Source organism: Amblyomma maculatum, chromosome 1, assembly GCF_055883805.1.
Source record: "Amblyomma maculatum isolate TAMU_Amacu chromosome 1, ASM5588380v1, whole genome shotgun sequence".
Taxonomy (NCBI): Eukaryota; Metazoa; Arthropoda; class Arachnida; order Ixodida; family Ixodidae; genus Amblyomma; species Amblyomma maculatum.
The window spans coordinates 131,333,514-131,358,203 of record NC_139344.1 but is presented as its reverse complement, the minus strand read 5'-3'; the positions used below and the strand labels follow the sequence as shown (position 1 = coordinate 131,358,203).

The window sequence follows — 24,690 nt, the reverse complement described above, 5'->3', positions numbered from 1 at the left end:
GCCGCACAGTCAGTAGCCTATTCACTAACACAGCCTCACTAAGAGCGCGAAAGGCAGCACAAGCCTTCGTTCCCGAAAGCGAAGCATATGCTTAAAAAAAAAAAAAAAAACAGATGCATAGTCCGGTGCCAGTTACACAGACTCCGAGCCTTCGTCTATTTCATAGCAGAGGCTCTGAGCAACTTAACGCCATCACAGCATACACTGCGCTGCTGAACCCTGAATGCTTCTTTACGGGCTGGCAAACCTGACTGCCCATCCAGGCAAGCGCACTTTTGTTGACATGGGAGCCTCGTTTCCTGACATGCTGCACCAATCCTTCCAGAAATCATATGCCTTTCCGGAGGCTGAAGAGGCGCGTACACGCGTCACACGAACGCAGCGAAACCTGAGGAATGGTAAGAGAGCTCGGAGAACAATCAAATCGCGGCCAGTTGACGAAATCAATTGTTCTCCGAGCTGCAGGTCGTATGGAAGAAATTTGTGAAAGAATCCCCCAGCCTCGGAAGGTGTGAGTGCCTGAGCAAAACTGCACTAGACCTCAAAGCCAGTCGATACGCATAAGGACATCAGAGGCACATCAATAAGTCACTGGGTTCTTACAATTTCTCTTTCAGGGACGCGGCACCGTTGCATTGGCGCAGCATATATGGTGGCAATTTCAAAAGCCATAGTTACACTTAACATTTCATCCTGCGCACAATGACAACTGTACGATGGTACGCTGCGCTGGTGTGGGCCCCGCTTTTCGAGCAGCCGTCGAAGAAAAATACGACGAAATGTGTTATTCAAACCTCACGCCAACTATTCGAAAAGTTTGCAACATAATCGATTCAATTCGAATAAATTCAAAAATACACTATTTGATCCGTTGTCGTCATTCGTTGTTTGATTTTTGACAAAAAAAAAAATCGCACAGTGTAGCCCTCATCACTTGCTACGCTCCACGGCAAAATAAAAATAACCAAGACAAGGGACCATTCTGCGCAAATAGGGTGTTCCCCCCTTCATGCTGGAGAAAGTTGTACATTAATAACTCACTCGACTCAGCCGAATCCGGTTCAACCGCGACGTCGCTACCCTGTACAGGCTTCAACGCATTAAACCTTCGAAGTGCCAGGTGAAAAACACATAGGGGCATCTTCCGAAAAAGCGGCTGGCGGGTCACGAATGACGCAGACAGGTTCTGCTCGGCGCCACCAAAGCCACCTTATAAAAGGTTCAACATCAAATAGCGGCCGCTGTAAACTGTGACTAAACAAACTAGAACTGTCCGTGGATAATAAACTGAAAAGGGGAAAGAAAAAAAAAAAAAGGGTCAGCCTGACGTGGATCGTTTGCCCCTACGGAAAGGTAAAATAACCATAGCCTCGCTAGAAGCCTCTGCTAAAGCAAAGCAGCGCGTAATGTTGAGATCAGTAAAATGCCCCGCATGAGGGCGCGGCGGCAGCGTACAAGACGCAGTGTCACGTGACGGAGGCGTCGCGGAAGCATGGGTGCCTGGAGAAGTAGGGAGGCGAGGAGCAGAGCTCTGTGAACACTTGTTTGTTTTCGTTAAACAAACGCATACCTCTGCAACATCAATACGTGGCTTTCAATGCTCGCAGCATCGTGTGTTGCTGCATCAATGCAGAGGCGCACACAGGCATGAAAACGGGAAAGTTTCGCATATTAAAAAAAAAAAAAAAAAAAAAGTTGTGTTATTGCGGATGAAGGCTCCATGCCTAAAAAAGGCTTCAGGCTCCTTCAAAACATCCTGCTCACGAATGCTTTTTCTGCAAACGCAGTTAATGTAGATATTCGGCTCCGCTTACTTATAGCACTGGTGTTTTTGTTCGCACACTGTGTATATATAATTATTATTTGCATTGTTCCGTATACACTGTTCTTTTTCTCTCGTCGCATATTTTTATAGTGTGTTATGCTTGCATGCGTACTCTAAACAATTACGCTTACGCCTGCATGCATTGCTGCTTCTCACATTGACGAGCTGAGGACTAGTCAAGTTGTCATTTGCAACTTCTTTTTGTCCTTAATTCTACTATAGAACTATACATTTTACAGACACCAAACATTCGATCAAAATATTTATAAGGTATTTACGTAGTGTGCAGTCGAACGGCAAAACACAATGCCATCCGCCCTTGTAATTAATCTGGAGACCCGCGCAGTTGTCCTTGAACGCAATCATAATTTATACGTAGTTATGATGACGCTATGTATAAGCGGATCCACGACGAATTTACACGGGTACGATCCGCTACACTACCATATATAGTGCTGTACAACAACAACAATTACGGAAGAAGCATAACGTGTCTCGTCCGTCAAATAAAACGTTGCTGGGCATAGAGAATTGCATAAAGCAGGTCTCAAAATTGTGCACCTAACAATCTGGCCCCATAACAAACGGTCGAAGCAGATAATCACCACCTGCGTGGTTGTTTATTGTCCCCACACAATATCAGTCGTCCTTACACAGTACACAATCCATTATCGGGTGATATGAACGCAATACGTCTTTTGCCACCGTGTAGTTCGCACCCACCCTGTATGACGACCCAGCAGTCAGCGTGCCTGCGGTGGTTATCACCACTGTGAAGTTGCGGGAGAAGAGCGCGCGGCGGCGCCAACGTCACTATTGAGTAAGGGCATTATACTGAGTGCGATAGTGCAGGAGGCAGTGAAGACTGCTAACCCTACTACGCAAAGCGAGCAGTAAGAGCGGCATTCCAAGTAGGTGTCCTCCCATTCGCAGACGAATCGGAGGAATGTGGAGCAGCTCATGCGTTCGGGCTCGTTGAACGCGAAAATGTCCTTAAAAGCAAAAGAGCCAGCTCCGCAGAGCACAGGCACTCGCAGATTATCAGGGCGGTTCCCGGCTCGCAGGGCGGAGCGTTTAAAAGCCGGATCTGTTTCCCCCTCTTTGCTTTTTTCGGGCACGCTTCACGCTGCCAGACCGTGCGGGGGTTTGTCGGCACGACGACAGGAATCGCGGCGGCGCCAACGCTAGGTAGGGGGATGACAACGTACAATCGCTTAAATATCGCCAGCGTTTAGCGGGACACTTTTTGCCGCTGCTGAGAGAAGATGGTCGGGAGAAAACCGCGAACGCTCAAATGAGAAATACTCCGCAGATTTGATTAAAGCGTTCTTGTACAAGCCCTGCTTCTCGCGCTGAGAGTTATCAGAGCCGGATCTGTTTTCCCCTCTTTGCTTTTATTTGTCCGCTCGGACGAATTTATAGGAGTTTTAGTAAAAAAAAAAAAATCTAACGCAATACACGATTTCATGACTCAGCAGCACTATCAGCAGATGCACAAGTGAAGGGACAGACAGGAATATAGGACCGTGTCTGTCACATGACGAGCGCATCTTGCACAGACTTTTCTTTGCAAGTGCAGTAACCCCCCCCCCCCCCCTCCCCCCGCCACAATAAAAAAATATATATATACGCACCCACCCTCCGCCTTCCAATAAGGGGGTAATTACTCATTGACATTACGCTTCGCCTTAATGCACGTCTCAGTAGCGATATGAACTATACGGGTATAATGACCGCAGCATCACCTGCCGTATAATGTAACATAGTAGAGAGGCGTAACATTTGCGAACACACCATTTCAGACTAAAGGCACGAAGTCCTCTCAACATGTTCACACTGCCCCAAAAGGATGCACGCCGTGTGCCACGGAGTCCTATTAACACACACACACACACACAACACACACACACACACACACACACACACACACACACACACACACACACACACACACACACACACACACACACACACACACGGAAACGTAATCGCGACCCGTTTCTAAACAGCACTAATACGAAGCAAGTGTTCCTTACCGCGTATTACTGCTACCGCTTGACAAAATTATGGGTCATCGCCAGTGGAAGGAGTTGATTCAAACGTCACCGTGAACATCGAATAAACCATTTCCATGTGGCGACCACCCGCAACTCGATAGTGAAGAACGAGCACACGCAAGGATGAGAAATAATAATACGTTCCGCTCGTACAGAGCAGGAATTCATACCAATTTGCCGCGTCGGTTCGAGCACCATGAAGCTGGAGCAGCAACAGCAGTCCGGAGATTCGCAGCAGCAACACCGGCAGGCGCACACGGTGGTGCGCCGCGAGGGCGACGCCGCGGCGCCGTCACCGGTGCGTGTCGTCGTCGACGCTAACGTCGTCGCAGTCGATTCGCGCAGACACCGACAAGTCGGCACCGTTAGCAAAGTCGTCGCATCCACCACCGTCGTCATCATTGTGTGGAGGCGTTCCGAAACGAGCGGCAAACGGATCAACACTCGCCTAGAAACTAGCTACTACTACTATCATGCGGGGTTAACACAGCGAGACAGCGGCAGAGTTGCAGGACGAGGTCGTCGCTCCGAAATCCAGCGGACCGCGGTGACGGTGTTCGAAGGAGCCACGGCATCCGATGGGCAGCAGCGACGACACGAACGAACAGCGACCGTCCGGGCGTCTCCGACGGCGACGCGCGAACGCCGGAGTCACAGCCAACATACCGCCACTTCCAACAAGCAGAAGCCGGATGGAACAGGGGACGAAAATCCAGAGCGGTCTTACACAAGACAAGACTATGGGAATTTGCGGCAGACGGGCGGAGCAGCTGACGACGGCTCGTCAACGAACACAGCCACAAGACGCGGGAGTTCGCGACCGACTGGTACCGCCGGCGAGAGCAGCCGTCCGGCGAGCGAACAGCGGGATCGAAAGGCGAGGAGAAGGGGGACCCGAGAGAAGGGAGGAAAACGGAAGGAGAAAGATGTAAACGCAGCAAGAGGAGAGTCCCGCCACGCATGCGCAGTAAGGAGGCACGCGCGCAGGCGCGTGCGGAGCAACGCCAGCTGGCGGCGGCCAAAGAGCGCGTGCCCGCTCTCCCTCCGAGTGAAGAAAAGAGGGGTCGGAGGAAGGAGCGGAGCGCGCAAATCAAAAACGTCAAGCGCCGTGAAAACTCAACAGAACAAGAAACCGCACGCCAAAGCGTACAACAACGCGCTGGAAACGGTGGCAGACGACGGCGAAAAGAGAGTCAGATAGAAAAGCGCACCCCTACACCCCCCTGCCTCACGAAGCAGGCAAGAAAGAATGCAGAAACGGCACAAGCAGCAGCCACGGGGGCAGATGGATAGTGCGCGTTTGCGTGCGGGGGAAGCCAAGAGCGAGGGGGTCAAGCATGTGCACCTAATTGGTCCGAGAGTATTTTTATACTCCCTCCAGACCTGCCCAGCATCGCTCCTGGAGAAAAGCGGACAGAGAGAAAAGGCGGCGGAACAGCCGAAAATCCTGCCCCTAGACGTTACCGACGAACAGATGCGTCCGAATGTGCGTGTGCCAGGCGCGTGGCACGCGATATCCGAATGCTCAACACTCTTAACCTCAACGCGTCCCTCCTGCGCTATCTTGTTTCTACCCTCCTCCGGACGAGTCCCGTTGCTCGACCCTCCCCTCTTTGTCTGCGCCTTGTCCCTTTCCCAAATTGCCCCCTTCCCCTATGCCCACGGCTACCCGTGCACGCAATTTTCCGTTACAAAAACCATGCCAGGAACAGCGAAGGAAGCACCGTTTGAAAGATGCCTCGGAGACGCAAACCTTGGCGGCCCATTCTGACCTGCCGCTTCGTTTTGCGTCACGGCCGTTTTCGCTCCGCGGGCAAACCCCTCCGTTCACTTCCTCTTTTGCTTCCCCATTTGTCTCGTCACGTGCGAGCGAAAAGAGCTTCGCTCTCTGTCCAGTGGAGGGGGCGAACCAAAGCCATGTCCACGGACGGCCACGACGGTCGCCGCGGTCAGTGCCCGCGGTGATCGGTTAACTACGCTGCTAAACAAGCAACTAAATTTTACAACACTGTGAAGTACCACGTCGAAGATTCCTGTCAGGCTTGATCCCGACCACTGAACCGCAAATGCGTATTCGGGTGCCGACAGGCGACAAGGCAGCGAACAAAAAAAAAAAAAAAAAAAAAGCTTCGGCAAGTGTTCAAAGCGCTTTTCTGTTACCTAAGACCGGGTGAGCCCTCGCTCACTGACGTCAATACCTGATGCGCCTACCTAATACTGCTCATATATTCGCAAACAATTTGATTACGGCTAGTAGTTGAAACGAAAGCTGTCCCTGAATTCGTTTTGTACTCGCTTCCGCGCACGACACGGGGAATCGAAGATTTACTACGAAATGGAAAGCTCTCGTTCTACGAGAAATGGCATGCCCTTCTTACGCGTGGCACACACAGCTGCAGTGGACTCCGCGGCTATCAGACGGCTGACGCGCACACGGGGCATTCGCCGGTAGCGAGACGCGCAATCAGGCTTGCAAATTGACGACTTGTTCTTTGTTTGAATTTCGTTTTTAACAACTGAGCGGTGCCTGTAACATCAAAGTTCAATCCCACTCAACTAACAGGCCTAGAGCAACCGCAGAGCAGGGAACAGGGATTTGTCATCCTTCTTCGGGTAGGGTGGTCCCAGTCACGAACAGGACAGCGTCGGTCGACCACCACGGCGGCGCCAATGCGCCGGCCGTTGCGGCCATCCATCTTACGACCTTCGTCCGGAGGACGCACAGCGGTGGCAGCCGCTCAAGGAGCGTGCACCGGCATGCATATAGCGCACGCCCTCTTCCTGAGACAACGGTCCACCGGCACGGCAGAGCACTATACCCGCGGTTCCAGGGCGCCCTTCCGACGCCTCCACCACCCGAGAACATTTTTTTTCTTTTAATGCGAAACCAGTACTTGTCCCATTACGAGGAGCTCCGGTGGCGTCATTATTTGTGCACGCGAGACGGCCATAGAAAACCGAGTGACGACAAGAAAAATATGTGACGTCATAAAGCGGTTGCACGACGTACACAACAAGCCGATCATCACTGGATGCATCTAGCCTAATCCGCGACCGAGGCTACAATCCTATACATGTTCGTATATATATATATATATATATATATATATATATATATATATACACACAGGACCACCTGTCAACACAATAGTAAGAATACAATACTAGCAGGGAGAACTTCGATATACGTCAAAAACCTCACTAAAAAACATTTTATCTACTGGACTACAATACTTTCGCAATTCGTACGTAAGCAGTCTTAAGTGTGTTTGCCCCCCCCCCCCCCCCTTTTTTTTTTTTTTTGTCGCAAGCACTCGGAATATGAGCTGAAGAGAGCGTGAATCAAGTGCGCGTTCGCTTTAACAGGAAGGCCAGGGAAAACTTGCCGCGAGTATGCATCAGAAACTACAAGTGCAAGCGGTTAACTTCTAGACCTGCGTAGTTGGAGAGAGAACGCATTACTCGTACAGGAAAAAGAGAGAACAGCGTAAAGCGGACTCAGAAATATGAGCGTGCACGAAGTGAAGCGCGCAAGTCGGCATTATGCGTTTACTTGTAGCATCCCGAAATGGAAATTCGTTAGGCGCTTCTTCACCCCAAACTATGGAGGATCGGCAAAAATGCACAAACATTTAGGAACAGCCAGGTCCAACGGCCCACGATCTATAAACTTAATACTGTGCCTAGTATTCGTTGACTCACTGCGCAAGTTAGCACATTACATCTAAACGGACAAGCCCAGTCCAGCAGTCGACTGCTGAGTGTCCGACGGAACTCACAGAGACGATAGAAGCCAGATAACCAAGCCGCACTGCTTAACAAGAATTGATAAACAAAGTTCCGATGACCCAAATTATGGGTCATGGTCGGTACAATGTTTTTCTTTTTTTTTTTTTTTTTCCTCAGGAATCAGCTTTAGATTTCTGATGCTACCAAAAACTGATTACAGCAACCAAAATAGAACTAGGTCCTTTCGGCCAGCATAAAAGTTCACGTAAAAAAAAAAAAAGCACAACTACTCACTCAAGATGCAGAGCAGACAAGGTGAACTTGCAAATGCGAGTTTCATAAACATGACGTAGCCATTGTCAGGTTATAACAAACGTAAATAGAGAAGCATTCTTTCTTTCTCTTTTATTTTTTAAGAGTACTCGGGGAAGCGCAACTCCACTGCGTAATTGCAATGAACTGCCGCCGCCTAACGTTACTGAGAATGAAATACTGCCCAGAGTGCAACTCAACGTATAACAAAACTTCTCCTGAAAGACAGAATGACCGCTCCGAGACCGCGTGCACATTTTGTGCGAGTAGGCGGAAACGACTGCGACGACGTTCCTTGGCTATTTTATGAGTCGCGCGATGACATGCACCGCCGTCGTTGGCGCAACCGGCACTTAGCGACGGGACTCGGGGCAGCGGTAGCTTTTCAATGCTGGGCCAGTATTCCGAGTTCGCGCCATTTTCAGACGTGTCATTTTCGCCCTCATTTGACTGGTGGAAACGCCGGAACCACAAGTGGTGGAAATTGAAGTGAGGGCGAAAACGACACTTCCGAATACGAAGCAAACTCGCAATACGGGTCCTGCTCTGTTTGCGCCAATCGTCCTCCGGTCACCTCTGGCTGTCAGGAAAGCATGATTATGCAAGCACCCCCGTTCCTAAGACTAATGCCACACGAAGTGCGATAAAAGGAGTGATGAAAATTATTCCACCAATGCATCGCATTTCTGCAAACCCAGCTAGCGCAGCAGCGGAGCCAAATTACACACTGTGGTGGTTCGCATAATTGCACCAAGTGACTTCTCACGCTCCTTTCGATAATATTGAATATAATGGCCCAACAGCCTTTCTTCCCCTTTATTCCCCCAAATTTTAACTGAACCGCCACAATGCTCCCAGACAAAGCGAGCTTCTGTAGGTACTTCGCTGAAGCTGCACTAGGGAAATCTTCCCTCGCAAAATAGCTAAAACGGACCTGCACAGCCTTTTGCGAATCGCTACACGGTAAAAATTACAGGTATTTTTAAAGAAACTTTACCCCCCCCCCCCCCCCCCCCCCCCCCCAGTACAGAGAAAATCTGTTCTACTTCACTGACCGAAATACGTTCACGAAAAAGACAGTAATTTTCTGTTTTCCAGCCGAAACCTTCAATCGAAGGCAAACAAAATCGATATATTTTTGCCGTCTGTTCTATTTTCTACCGCAAACTGACTTTTGTTTGAATAGTAGGTAATTTCTGAATAGAAGGCGAAATGACCGAAGACGCTGTCCGATGATCGGCTGCGTAACAATTTCGATTCCAAAGAAGATAACTAGTGGTGACACATTGAGGTCAGTTGTTGGTTGGCTCCCTGCTACAGTGGTATCTGTGACGCATTCTTCCACTTGCCTCTTTTCGGTGGCTAGACAACGGCTGTTGCGAGGCCAGCTTTAGGGGTGCCATTGAGTATTGCCAGCGCCGAGATATTCGTGAGATGTAGTTGGCCAGGCGTTCGCATTAAAATAGTGTTCATTGAAGAGATTGGCGCTTAACGCAATTTTATTGTTGTTGCAGGCAGAAAACGTGAAATAAAAGATGAGTAAATATATATATATATATATATATATATATATATATATATATATATATATATATATATATATATATATATATATATTTTGCGTCATTACTTTCACAGCAACAGGAAAAAAAAAAACAAATAAAAAAACGCCGTATAACAGAAATGTTTTCTCAATTTACAAAATTTTTCTGTCAGTTGTAAACGGAAAACACTAAAATCACAGAAAAATTAAAAAAACAGAAAACATAGCAGAACAGAAAATTTCTGGCAGGACAGCTGCCAGACAATTTCTGTATTTTTCAACAAATGTTTTTACAGTGTAGTTGATTGACTATGTCTCGCGTACGCGTGAGCAGCAGTGCGTTGAGGCGGCCCCCGGCCCATCGCGCGACGCCATCAAGCGGCATGTCGCCACGAATGCTTAATGATCGACGCTCTTATATATACAGAGCATCACAAGAGAGGCATACGACGACGACTATTCGCTGTACAACCACGGCGAAGGTACCGGACGAGCAAGTTCCATCCGCTTCCCTAAACATCTTTTCATGTGCGCACACACGTAACGCGACTCTGCCGGCCCACCCACGCACCCGGAGGAGCCAGCCTGGAGCACCCGGCTGAGCGGTATACGAAAAAACCTCGCGTAATATGTTTCATACCGTTACTCCGCTAGACCGAACACCTGTGGACGTCAAAAATACAAGAGCGGCACGCTTCGTGAAACCTTCCCTTCGGTAGTAATGCGCGCAGCGTGCCTGTCGCCTCCCAAAGCGTGGAGTCAACGGTATACACTACGCTGTGGCGCGTCTCGCTATTCCTAGCCGCCATTATTCATCATTGCGATTCCTGACGCAGAATGCTAGAGCCAATTCTTCGTGGCCGCGGCGGCCACCGACAGCATCGTGGGGCGCTTTCCGCGTTCGAGGCCCTTTGTTGACCGCGCATTTGCGATCGGCCGACCACCACAGCTCGGTTACTAACCTCCATGGATGGTACCTACACTGCGCGGTTCCGGCCTGCCCGCACACAAATTGGCCAGACAATGTCTGCCACCCGCGGAAGGCGGTGAGAGGGGGCGGCGCACATTCGGCGAGTACAAAATCAAATACGACGAAAGCATGCAAGTTCACGGTCCTTCTCGGTAACTAATGGAGACAGCCAACTCTCTCAAGTCTGTCGGCGTGGGCAGAACGTGTATAGCGAGCACAAGATAAAGACTGTGGCTGGATAGGAAGGTATACGTCCACACTGTGTAAGGACTGTCTTGGCAGCACGTGGACTCTGCAGCCTCTGGCCTATTAAATGATGTCGATGTTAGGCTATGGACAAGAACAGTGCTGCAGATTCGTATGGAATTCACTCAGTGGTTACGTCCATGTGTTACGCAGAGCCAAAGTTTACGCCGTTCCACAGCTAGATGGGGTACATGTACACCAGTTGACCCAGCTAAATGTAAGCAAGCTTTTCAAAAATACCAAGCGTCCTAGCCCACTGACACCAAATAAGGATTGCTAAGAGTCGCATGAACATGCACAATAATCATAACCCACTGCCGCTCCCCGTCTCTCAGAAATGTAGGCGCTTACCCAGCTGTTTATCTTAGCTGGGCTTAGTTGTGTATACCTAACACTTTGTGCGCTTTCAGATGAGCGTATATATATGGCCCTACGTCGCGCTGTCTGTTCCGCCAGCCAACACTAGTTCGCCAGCGCACCGGGCCCAGCACAGTGGTGACTATTTACATAGCATCAATTAGCGGCCGCGAGGGAACAAGGCTGAAAAAAGCGAAGAAAGAGCCCAGCTCAACCATTCGTCAACTTGTTAACATGCCGCTCGGCTAAAGCCAAGTGGCCTGTTGTTTCTAGGCCTCGAGTGCGAGCGTCCCGTTTATACGTGCATTACAAGTGCAAGCAAACGGGCGCTAGGAAAACACCGCGTGCGGTCGCATATAACTACCCCGCTGAGCTCAACAAAGGCGGGAGCGCATTGCTAACTGCGTCTGAGCGAACGTGTAGACAGCCACTCGGTGAACGCAGGTCGCGCCACTTCCGGAGTTATGTCGTTGCTATAGAGCTTCCGCCAAAGCGGGACGCTCGGAAAGATGCTGCGGATATTCTTTTGTTAAGGCGTACAGCCCCTGGTTCAGAAGTCACGGCGCCGCCCCGCGGAGTAACACGGTAATACGTCGCCGACCGTAGACGGGGACAGTGCGGACAGAGCGTAATCATTCGACCTAGCGCCCCCTCGAGGTTAGCATCGTTATTTTCGAGCCTGTTAAGAAGGTGTTCGGTGGAAGAAAATTAATCACGGATGATAATAGGTAAGAAGCGCTGCCCGCATATCGCTGCACGGCATCAGTGCAGTGGTAGCGAGCCTACGTTGAGCACGCTAGCTAGGGTGGTTGAAAAATCACAATACTTAGCGGCTTACTCGATATGCAGTCGCTACAAGTAAAATATGGCATGGTTTTAACATAGCTAAACCGAGTAGTACGTCCGACGTCCGAACCGGAACTGGGTGGAGACGACGAGATGCAATGTACAGCGCGAGAGTGTGCTGCAGTCTGCAGACGGTTCCGTACTCGCTTCCCACGAGAAATTTACGGGTTCGAATCCGCACCCCTCCAACTGTTTTTTTTTTTTCTTTTAAAAGTGTGAAAACACTACAAGCATTGGCAATACATGTGCCAATATGCGTTTTTGGTTTTCTGATCTCTCCCTTGAGGCACTAGCATAGACTGTGCGAACGTAGCGAGAAGCTGGTCATCAAGGGAGGCAATCTAGCTGCTCCCGAAATAACGACACAAAACTCTTCTCGCACAAGGAGAGCAGTGTTCCGGGCACATGTTGCCTTCCACAAAGACGCACGTGCGAAGCTGCGGTGAGGAACAAAGGTGGTTTGTTTCCACTTTTGCTGTTTTACTTTCCGGTGTTACGTTCTGAAAGCCAATATGCCACCGGGTCCGGACGTCATACGGGAATAAAAGAAAAAAAAAAAAAAAAAAAAACCTCAAACGCCACCGTAGTTCAGGGCCGCAGCTGATTTTAAAGCCACTGCAGTAGCAATCATTAATCCCCCACCGACAAGACAGACACCACCTTTGGCCACCGCGGCATGCACTCGCTCCCCGACCAAGTTCTAGCTGCTCCCCCACTCTCTCCAGAATGCCGCGCATGGTACACATAGCTTGTAAGCGCTGTTTGCTCACTGACGCTCCGCCTAAGCGGAGTTTTAATCAGAGGGAAGGCGGCGGTGGCGTCAGTCGCTGCACCGCGGGGGGTGGGCAAATCTCAGGACGAAGAAAGGTCGCTGCGCGAATTCCTCGGACGCAGAGTGCGTGCAATCGACCGGGTGCCTCCCATGGGCGGCCAGAGGGCCCAGCACACTCGCCGTTCCGGAATCACGGCTCAACCGACAAAAGGAATGCCGGACAGAGAAAGCACGTCGCCTCTCCTCACGTTCACGCGCCAAACCAAGACGCTAAGAAGGCCGGCATTCCGCTTCATATTGATCACACGATAACCCCGAATGTTCATTTACGATTACAGGGGGGAGAGAGAGACTGGACCGCCTAAAGACACCGAAGGACGAAGTCTGGCCCTTGTGCTCTCAGTTTCGGCTCTCTATCACCGCCTGTCTAAAATGGTCATTTCACATGCTCGCCGTTGAGGAGACCAGCAGGATGTTCGATCACCGCCTTCCCTGTGCGGACGTCGAGCAGCGCCTCCTTCGATGCCGCCACGAAGCCCGGCGGCGCCGTCAGTGACGAAGGGGCGCCCACAAAAATAACGGGCTGAAAAGAAGACACGACGAGCCGGCCGCTCCGGGGCACAAACGAAAGCATGCGCGCAACACGAAACGCGGAATAAGCGCACAGAAAAAGTGCGCGCAATGAAACAAGCCGCTCTGATGCTCGAATAAAGGCGCACCAACAGAAAGCCAGGAACAAAGCGGCAGGCCCCGCGAGGGAAACGGACCCGAGTGTTTTCCACCGAAGAGCAAGCAGTGCACGCCGCGGGTGGTAGAAGTAGCCGAACGGCGGTGGCAGTGGACTCCTTTTCGCTCGCCGCCGCCGCTCTGCGCGCCGCGTGTTTACACAAATCGGCCGACCACCGCCGCTGTCGACAGCGGCGGCGGCCTGATTGCTCCCCTTCGCGGAAAAGGGAGAGGGCGGAGATGATTTGATTGAAACGACGCTGCGAGGTCAGCTCGGGGCTCAGTGCCTACCACGCTATACTCCGCAGGTAACTGCAGTCAGCGCACCTTATTTCTTTTCTTTTTCGGAAGCAGGCAGATGCTTCAAAGCAGCGCAGGTCGCGATTGCTTTCACATAATCGGCAGCTGCGCAAAAGCAACAAGGGGCGCGAAACAAGAAAGCCGTGTGTTGCGTTGAGCATAAGCAAAATAAGGTCTTAATGCGGCAAACACCGCGCTCAGTTTCCTTTAAAGGGGTTGAGACACCTCATTTTTCGTTGGCGCGTTGTTTGTTTCAAACGTCGCGTACTGTTTCAGGGAGCATGATGCACAACGTAGGAATCATATACGTCCGTTGAATAATTTATTATTGCATGTTTATAATGAGCGATTTCGGTTTCTGAGCGCAGCTAGGAAAGCGACACACCGGCTTGGTCACGTGGGGACCAATAGTAGTGACGCAATCTGCTATTCATCGTCTGCTCTCGCACCGGCGTACCCAGCCAAGCAATAGCTACGTCCCAATGAAAGTGTGTCGCCTTCGGAATACAAGGACATCGACGCCTTTTTGAGAAAGGATGGCGGTGAAAATGCAATTGAGAATCCCGAGAATCATTTTCGCTTCGATCCGCTCGCCAGCGATGACGACGGCGAAGCGATGGATGCTCAACAAGTTCAGCGCAGAGGCAACACGAGGAGACGACACTGTAAGTTGCAAATGGTCCATTCAGTGTGCATTAATCGGCAAACTTGTACAGCTACGCGCTGGACTAGCCTATCGATTACTCTCGTAGCATTCGCTCCATCATGCATCATGATGCTACGGTTATGAATTTTGGACACAAATTTGCGAGCCCCCTCTATCAGTGCAAGTTTCCTGTTTTCGACAATTCCCACAAATGGTGCGATCGATGCTTACTTGAAGTTACTTCGTCCATAGCCGTCACAGGAATTGTCACGGATCGCTACCAACTTCAGCAATGCACTGTACAAAATGTCATATGCACGCCAACATTAGCTACCGATAACAAGATGCCGACATTGCAGTACGATATCCCGATTGCAAAAACCAGTGCCGCTGGGTCCCAGCCATACCTGAGTATGGGCCCAGTATGACGCTGGAGATTGGGCGTACTGGGACGCGGCATACTGGGACGCGCAGCACTGGTCGCCCGGAGAAAAAAAAGAAAACGTCTCGGATAAAAAGCAAAAGCTAAAAAGTAACAAGTACCTCAACTACATCAAAAAATCTAAAAAAAAAAAAACGAAACTAGAAAAAAAAAACTGCAGCACAAGCACACTTCGAACAGTACCTTTTACTCAGTAGCTTTCTACGCTAACCACTCGGTCATGCCGAGAACTGGGAACTGTTGGAACATTTTTGCATCTTATGTTATAATCGCATTCATAAGGTTGGTGTTTCGAAACGTACAGGCCATTGCTGCCGCTCTAACAATTACAACGTCTTGCTCGTTGTCGTTGGAGCTTGATGCCTGCTCTCACGCCTTGCGAATAATGTTCTGGATGCCTATGCTCACTATTTTGTGCACTGGAATCATTTTAACATGTCTAGTTTGGTATCGCTGGCAAATTTACCAGAGCCGGCTCTTCGGTGGTGCTCTACTACCGTGGGCGTAATTTTCGCTGAACACGGAGCTGTAGCACAAACTTTCAAGGAAGAAAGTGCGACCAAGCTTCAATACCGCCAAGCGCAGCAGCGATGACACTATTTTGCTGGTAACAAAATCTTATTTGTATGTAAACATTTCGGGAAGCGATACGATGACCGAAGGCTCGAGTCATTTATACGCAGAGCAAGAAGGAGATCAGAAGCTTGAGAAACATGCAAAATATCATGCAGTACTAGCGCTGTATATTGCTTTTTTTTTTTCCTCTCATGGGCCCATCGCTCGCTAAACTACTTTCTTCCTTGTTTCTTTCTGCTGTTTATACTGGGCCGCGGTGCAGGCTACGCTCGCTAATGCGTAGGCCTTGTTTGGAGCCTGCGATTGAGCCCGCATTGAACATTTTGGCAGTAATCTGTGTTAGAGTGCCCTCAATATCAGCTGTGAAGTTTGATATGCATGGTAGCACACATTATTCAATTCCAGTTTTAGTTGTACGAAATAGTGTGTCATGAGATACCAGAGGCGCAGCGATCGTGGTCTCTCTCGAAACGCTCGAAACGACCTATTGTTACGACCGTGCATCCGCATTTGCGCGCTCTATTGTTCGCCTGTGGGCATGGAAAAGTATTGTGAATATGTGGTGATGGTCCAATGGCTCTAAGTGAGCCTGTTTCCAGGAATCCTGTTTTGTAAGTCTGTTTTGCTTTGTGGACAACCTGCAAATGCCAAATTGACCCTGTCAAGAGAACGTCTGGAAAAACACAAAGAAACGTCCCCCTGCGGGAAATAGCAGGAAGTGCTTTCTTTTGTTCACCCTTCCAGTCGAGAAGGGCTATCGTCCAGTGAGGAATGTCTACTTTTCAAAGGAGACGACAGAGTGACATGTCCGCTGACGTGCAGGACAAGAAAGGAGCATGACGCATACAGCCATTAAGTGATTTCCCAGGAATGCAGGAAAGATTTGCAATTGTCGAAAACGGACAATGCTGGGAGCGGATGCGGCGCCACGTGCACTCGGGTTTCTGAGAAGTAAAACCCCTTGTCAGAACCAGCCTGTGGTTTCTTTGCTGAAGAATAGAAATGTACCTCCTCTCCTCGCCGTTCCCAAGCTTTTCCCGCCAACAAGTGATCACGCCCAACGAATGAATGCTTCAGACCATCAGTGCAGTGATGTGTTCGATTGGATGCCGATACCTGAGGGGCGTGCCCTGGATTTGGTTGGTCAGCATCTTCAGAGAGGGGCTGGACATAGGGGGTTTTAAGGACGCTGCAGAGCACGAAATGTCGCTCTGAGCCCTGGGTAAACGGCTCATCCAGTCGCTTCTCGCTATGAACTCTTAACGCTTGCCATTTTGCTGATGTACCCTTCTTTTTCGTGTAAATAATCTTGTAAATAAGTTTCTCAAAGTGCCATTAAACCTGCTTGTACATATTTCACCAACTTCGAAGATTCAATCCTACTTCAACCCCGAGTCTCTGCACGCTACCAAGTGAAGGCCGGGTCGACGTAGCCCCAGCGTCACGACAACTGGTGTCCAGCGGTGGGATCTGAATCTACAAGCACAACGACTGGTGACCAGCGTTGGGATCTGAATCTACAAGCACAACGACTGGTGACCAGCGTTGGGATCTGAATCTACAAGCCACAACAACTGGTGATCAGCGGTAGGATCTGAATCTACAAGCCCCAACACTGGTGACCAGCGTTGGGATCTGAATCTACAAGCCACAACATCTGGTGATTGGAGGTGGATCTGAAGCTACAAGCCACAACATCTGGTGATCGGAGGTGGCATCTCAAGCAACAAGCAGGCGCAACAATCGGCCAACAAGAGAGCAGCTCGGAACATCGATCGCATGTGTGGGTGAGTGCTTGGCTTTTCTTCTGATGTGGACCAGGTTCTAGAACAGGGTTAGATTTTAGAACTGGTAAAAAGTGTTGAAACGCCTTTAGGTTTGGTAGTTTGCACTGTTGTTTTGGAAGTAGCCGACACTCGGAGCGATCATGGACCTACAAAAGCTGCAGAAACCGGACCTGTTGCTATTGTGTGAGGAATTGGGAATTGATACAAGTGGTTTGGCACGAAAACCCTTGATTATAAAGGCAATCACTGATCTAGGAACCGATGATGAGGAGCTCAGTGAAGCATGGAACCTCATCGGTCAAAAAAAGGAACAGCTCAGACAGCAGAAAGAGCGTGAAATTGAAAGAGAAGCAAAAAGGCTGGAGCTAGAAATTGAGCTCCGGAAATTAGAACTAGAGTTGAGCAAGAGGTCGGGCGATTGTCCCCAGCTAGCGGTACCTCGTCTCAACAAGGAGGCAGATTTCAAGATGTCAAAGTACATGCAGCCATATGTGATATCAGGGGATATCGGTCTGTATCTGGCTAACTTTGAGCGAACTTGCGAAAAACTGTCCTTCCAGCGAGACACGTGGTCTCAGAGATTATTGACGGTTCTGCCCTGCGAGGCAGCGGAGGTTGTCGCGCGGCTAAGCAAGGAGGACGCGGACAACTACGAGAAGGTCAAAGCTTGTCTTCTGAGAAAGTATAGGCTTAGCGCCGAGGCGTTCAGACAACGTTTTCGGAACGCTACTAAGTCCAGGGACGAGAGTTACCCTGAATTCCTGTACAATTTAAGAGTAAATTTGGGCGAGTGGCTAAAGAGCACTGATTCCTACAGTGATAGGGACGCTGTAGTCGAGCGAATTCTTTTGGAACAGTTTTATAACTGCCTCCCAGAAAAAGAAAGAAATTGGTTACAGGACCGAGGCGAAATTAAGTCGGCAACTGAAGCTGCCGAACTCATTGAGGAGTACGCTTCGCGCCGACAATTCAGCAACCCAGCAGTAGATAGGCTCCGCAATCCCACGTTCAGTGTAAATAACCGTCAGAAAAGGCACTTTGCTAGAGTTGGAAACGAAGAAAGGAAGGCTTCTACAGGCAAACACCCTAGAAAGGACGGCAGTGAGAAAAGTGGGGAAGTGACCAACGCACAGAACACAAAGAACAAGCTTCGGGCTAGGAAGCCGCTCACATGCTTTAGTTGTAATGAGCAGGGTCACATTGCCGTCAACTGCCGGAAAGAAAAGATTGCTTTCTCGTATGTCAGTGACTGCGATGAAAATATGCAGCTTTTGGAACCCTACCTGCATGACCTAGTAGTCAACGGGAAGCCTTGCAAGGTACTGCGCGATTCGGCCGCAACGATGGATGTTGTCCATCCGGCGTATGTGTCGCCTTCCGACTATACAGGACAGTGTGCATGGATCCGCCAGGTAGTGGAGGAACAGAGTGTGTGCTTACCGATCGCGAACGTGGTCATCGAGGGCCCTTTCGGCGAATTAACAACCGAGGCTGCCGTTTCAGGAAAGCTTCCTAAGTGCTATCCGTATTTGTTCTCCAACAAATCGGATATGCTACTGCGAAAGAGGGGCATCCTTTTCGGAGACAGAGTTGTGCCAGCCTTAACACGTTCAAAGGCGCGAGAACTAGCTACACTGCTAATTCCAGAAAAATCCACCGTGGAGGAAACGACAGCTAAAACAGTGGTCGATGCGGAAGACAGTGGGTCAGAAAACTTTGAGAGCAAGGCATCTCAAATAAGTCGACTTGAAAGTGAGCTTGATGAGACACGGAATGAGGACGTCCTTGGGAGTAACCTCTTGCCGCCAGCGTCTAGTAATCTAACGAGACTTTTAAGTGAAAACCGAGAGGACTTAGCTATGGAGCAAACCGTGGTAAATCTAACGTTAAACCTTCCCGAGGAGATGGGGGATAACTTGATTTGCCTCAGCGGAAAAGGAAGCAACGCTCAGGAGCTTCTCAGAAAGACGGAGCAGAGAGGAGAACTAAAGAAATCCCAGCTGTCCGATCTAGGCGAAATAATAACAGAGTTTGAGACCTGCTTCGTGGACAGGCCAGGCAGGACTGATTTGACTGAGCACGATATTGAGCTGACTTCAGACGTGCCAGTGCGATCAAGGTGCTACCGATTCTCTCCAAGGCAAAGAGAAATTCTGGATAGGGAAGTAAATCGCATGCTGGAATTGGGAGTAATAAAACCCTCGGAAAGCGATTATGCTTCGCCTATGATCTTAGTAGAAGCTCCAGGTAAAGACCCTAGGCCTGTGGTAGACTACCGAAAGCTAAATTCTCTCACCAGGGATCAAGTGTATCCTATTCCGAATATTGAGGAGAGAGTAGAACAGGTCAGTAGAGCGGCATATGTGACTACGCTGGACCTTACTCGAGGATACTGGCAAGTACCGCTCACTGAACGCGCCAGCAGATACGCGGCTTTCGTCACTCCGACGGGCAGCTACCAGCCAACAATGATGAGTTTCGGGCTCAAAAATGCTCCATTTTGTTTTTCCCGACTCATGGATAGGGTTTTAAAGGGGTGTGAAACATTCGCGGTGCCTTATTTAGACGACATTGCGGTTTTTTCCGACTCATGGGCGGACCATATGGTACATCTAAGAGCTGTACTGAGCCTTTTGCGTCAAGCTGGACTAACCGTAAAGGCCGAGAAATGTTGCCTGGCAAGGGCGACCGTGGACTACTTGGGTCACAATGTAGGTCAAGGTTTCAGGAAACCCAGCGAGATTAAGATTTCTGCGGTAGCAGACTACCCGCGGCCGAGCACGAAGACGGAAATTCGAGCATTCCTGGGTCTGACGGGATACTACAATCACTACATCCCTAACTATTCAGCTTTGGCTAGCCCTCTGACCGACGCTCTCCGCAAGACAGAACCGACAAATGTAGTCTGGGACGAACAAAAGGAAGCCTCCTTCGTAAACCTGAAGGCTGTGCTGATTAGCCGTCCGGTATTGCGAGCTCCAGACTATGACCGAGAATTCACGGTCCAGTGTGATGCCAGTGATCGAGGGCTAGGTGCTGTTCTCTGCCAGAGAGATGACGACGGTAATGAGCACCCAGTGCTCTACCTGAGCAGAAAACTGAGTTCTAGAGAGAGGGCTTATTGCGCGTCAGAGAAAGAGTGCGCTTGCATTGTATGGGCCATTCAAAAATTGCAGTGCTATCTTGGAGGGGCCAAATTCACCGTAGAGACGGACCATTGTCCCCTGGCTTGGCTGCAAACTGCGACATCGAAGAACAGTCGCCTTCTTAGGTGGAGCTTGATTTTACAGCAGTACAATTTTGAAATAAGATACAAAAAGGGGAAGTTAAATGGGAATGCGGACGCGCTTAGCCGCTCTTTCTAAGCGGTCCGAGATGTTCCTCACCATGTATCCAAATTGATAATCAGGTTTTTTTTTTTTTTTTTTTTTTTTTCGTGCGCTTGTATATGTGTGGCTATGTAAAGCAGCACGTTTGGTTTTCTAGGAATACGTGGGTCCCGAACGTCTTGAGAGTGGGCTTTTCTCGAACAACAATGGCAGTTTTCTTTTAACCTGGTCTCTTCAGACGGGAGCCGAGTGCTTGCTTCGACATGTGGTTGAGTTTCAGACAGCTCGAGCAATTTGGCCTACAACAATCAAGACAACGCGACAAGCAACAGCGAGCTTCAAGCGTTCACGTGCAGGCCATTAAGTCGTCTCTTCATGCAGCAGCGGCGACTGCTGCCCTCCGTGACTCTTCTGGCGGGGGAGGAGGCTGTTACGACCGTGCATCCGCATTTGCGCGCTCTATTGTTCGCCTGTGGGCATGGAAAAGTATTGTGAATATGTGGTGATGGTCCAATGGCTCTAAGTGAGCCTGTTTCCAGGAATCCTGTTTTGTAAGTCTGTTTTGCTTTGTGGACAACCTGCAAATGCCAAATTGACCCTGTCAAGAGAACGTCTGGAAAAACACAAAGAAACGTCCCCCTGCGGGAAATAGCAGGAAGTGCTTTCTTTTGTTCACCCTTCCAGTCGAGAAGGGCTATCGTCCAGTGAGGAATGTCTACTTTTCAAAGGAGACGACAGAGTGACATGTCCGCTGACGTGCAGGACAAGAAAGGAGCATGACGCATACAGCCATTAAGTGATTTCCCAGGAATGCAGGAAAGATTTGCAATTGTCGAAAACGGACAATGCTGGGAGCGGATGCGGCGCCACGTGCACTCGGGTTTCTGAGAAGTAAAACCCCTTGTCAGAACCAGCCTGTGGTTTCTTTGCTGAAGAATAGAAATGTACCTCCTCTCCTCGCCGTTCCCAAGCTTTTCCCGCCAACAAGTGATCACGCCCAACGAATGAATGCCGGACCAGTCAGTGCTTCAGACCATCAGTGCAGTGATGTGTTCGATTGGATGCCGATACCTGAGGGGCGTGCCCTGGATTTGGTTGGTCAGCATCTTCAGAGAGGGGCTGGACATAGGGGGTTTTAAGGACGCTGCAGAGCACGAAATGTCGCTCTGAGCCCTGGGTAAACGGCTCATCCAGTCGCTTCTCGCTATGAACTCTTAACGCTTGCCATTTTGCTGATGTACCCTTCTTTTTCGTGTAAATAATCTTGTAAATAAGTTTCTCAAAGTGCCATTAAACCTGCTTGTACATATTTCACCAACTTCGAAGATTCAATCCTACTTCAACCCCGAGTCTCTGCACGCTACCAAGTGAAGGCCGGGTCGACGTAGCCCCAGCGTCACGACACTATTGAAACAAGGAAACTCAAGAAAAAAGATACGTCCTTTTTTTTCCTACTTGAACCATGTTTTTCATATGCGCCCCGATGGTTGATTGCGAGTACGCTGTTGCCATGTTGGCCCCTGAGGGATGCTGTCGACACCGCGGGCCGCAGCGGCCAGTGCGGCCGGCAGCTCACCATACGCCACTTTTTTGAGCTATGACGTCGATCCGTCCGTGTTTCGATTCCCGGGCTCATACGTCACAAACTGCTGCGCTAGCGATGGGTCTCGATCAAGAGAAAGAGCATTTGAGATTGTTTGGAGCAGAATTAAAATGATTTAAAAACGTTTGCATACAGGAGTAACCAACAGTAGGCTTTTCATATCTTCAGAATATGGCGTCCCAGCCCCTTTAAGTCTGTCTGTCTGTCTGTCTGTCTGTCTGTCTGTCTGTCTGTCTGTCTGTCTGTCTGTCTGTCTGTCTGTCTGTCTGTCTGTCTGTCTGTCTGTGTTTGTGTGTGTGTGTGTGTGCGTGTGTGTGTGTGTGTGTTAGAGAGAGAGAGAGAGAGAGAGAGAATCAGAGCTCCTTTAAGACTTACCCCTTTTAAACATTAAAAAAAAGAAAATATTCAACAAGAGCATTTATTTGCTCCTACTAAGTTGGAAAGGTACAGGACGTGTTAGTTATGAAGACACATAACATGCAATTTCTTTAATTTTTAATGTTTTGTGCATGATAAGACATGGTTGATTGTGAGCTCATCACAGCTCGTTTGGCATTTAATTTTTTTTTTTTTTTTCCACCAGTCTAAAGCTGTGTCTGAGATGCGCACGTCCAATGCAGAGGCGATATAAGATAACTTCGATTAAGCGTTCGTGATGGTTACATGACTTCCATTCCCCAACGAGACTTAACCAGGCGTCGTTTGTTATTTCATAGTTCCGTGAATATTGCCATTTTGCTCTCGGGTTACCTCGTACAAACTGCGTGCTGCGACAAGTTTGCTACAGGCTCAACACTCATAGAATGATCGATAAAAAACTTTGAAAAGCTTTCTGCAGTTTTCTGTGGCACCATTGACTTCAGTTCGGTCCGGCCCCGTTTCGGTGGCCGATCAAAGGGGGTGCTGCTTTTCTGTTACCCATAACGTTATATCTGCTTTTCGCAGCCGAGCTGGTCACCAACCAGCCCAATTTGGAAATAGGTAAACCAATACGCACAAGGTTAACCTTCGCTGCCCAGAAAATAAGAACAAAAAAAAAAAAAGAACGGATGAGATGATAAGACAGGTGAGAGAGAGAGAGAACGAAAGACAGGTTTGGTTTGTGGTGCTTAACGTCCCAAAGCGAGTCAGGCTATGAGAGACGTCGAGGCTCCAGAAATTTCGACCACCAGGGGTTCTTTAACGCGCACTGACATCGCACAGCACACGGGCGCCTTGCTTTTCGCTTCCATTGAAAAGCGATCGCCGCGGCCGGAATTCGATCCCGCACCCTTGGGTAAGTCGAGCGCCCTAACCGCTGCGCCACACCGGCGGGGTCGCAATGGAAAAAGTGCGGAGAGGAGATAAGAAACGGCAACTGCCAATTAACCTCAGGTGTGTCAGCGCGGAAGTGTAGAGGAAGAATGCAGCAAGCGCTGCAACGTACAAGCGAACTTTCGCCAACTGGTCCCATGCATAGGAACGAAATGACCGAAGAGCTTTCGGCGACGATGTAACACGCTTTCGCCCGGCTAACAGGACGTTGAGGCGCAACTCCATACGTTGCAGCGCGGCAACGAACGCCGACTTCCAACCAAACGTGCAATGCTAACACGCGCACTGACGCAAACTGTTGAAAGGTTGCGAGGGTTGCGGTCATAACGTAATCACAGCCTGTCCGGCTATTCCTTCCACCGAACAGTGGACTGCAGCATCTCGCGGCTGCTTACTACACAGACGACCGTGGTCACATATTTCGCATGCACACATTTCGGAAAAGCCGTCGGTCACAGAAAACGAATTATGTACCAAGGGCATTATGTACCAATTATGTACATAATGAATTATGTACCAATGTGCAGCGGTGGCGTAGCGGTAGAACATCCGCCTCGCATGCAAGAGGACCGGGGCTCAAATCCCGGTGCCGCGCAATTCTCCACCGGATTTAAAAAAAAAAAAAAAAAATAAAAAAAAAATCTGCGTGTCGATGGAATTGCATAAACAGGTTTGGGGTGCGACCTGATGCCGGTGAACACTCCCGGCAACGCACTCCCTCACCAGAACAGGAGTTGGCCACCCTGGTGCAGTAATTGGCCGCAACCTCTCATGATAAGCTCCACAAAACCCCGGCCCTCAGTCACCAGCGGCTGCCGAACAACTGACCACGGCGGCGGTCAGGCCTGTGACGCAGCAGGGGGTGCTAAGCAAGCCTGGCTCCGCTGGACAGGCCGCCCTTGGAAACTGACCCTGGCAACGTTTAATGCTAGAACCCTAGCTAGTGAAGCTAGTTTAGCAGTGCTCTTGCAGGAACTAGAAGGTATGAAATGGGATGTCATAGGGCTTAGTGAGGTTAGGAGGCCGAAGGAGGCATATACTGTACTCAAGGATGGGCATGTACTGTGCTATCGAGGTTTACCGGAGAGGCGAGAACTATAGAGTAGGTTTCCTTGTCAATAAGTATATAGCCGGTAATATCGATTAATTCTATAGTATTAATGAGAGGGTGGCAGGCATCGTAATTATGCCTAATAAGTGGTATAACTGAAGGTTGTACAGGCCTATGCACCTATATGTAGTTATGATGACCAGGCAGTTGAAAGCTTCTACGAAGATGTAGAATCGGCAATGCGAAAAGTAAAAACGCA

At 49.6% G+C, this 24,690-nt stretch overlaps 1 protein-coding gene across 12 annotated transcripts in view; it reads right to left on the bottom strand.

Annotated features, from left to right (window-relative positions):
* The window catches only part of LOC146203930 (protein spitz-like), a 147,563-nt gene that overhangs the window by 44,410 nt on the left and 78,463 nt on the right, over window positions 1-24,690 (bottom strand). Inside the window, exon 1 of one of the 12 annotated variants that reach the window (XM_084588990.1) lies at window positions 4,053-4,741. The exons of the other annotated variants lie outside the window; for them this stretch is intronic. Within the exon in view, the coding sequence (XP_084445116.1) occupies window positions 4,053-4,284 (232 nt within the window). The 5' untranslated portion in view covers window positions 4,285-4,741. Of the gene's footprint in view, window positions 1-4,052; window positions 4,742-24,690 lie in introns of those variants that run through there. 12 annotated transcript variants of the gene reach the window in all.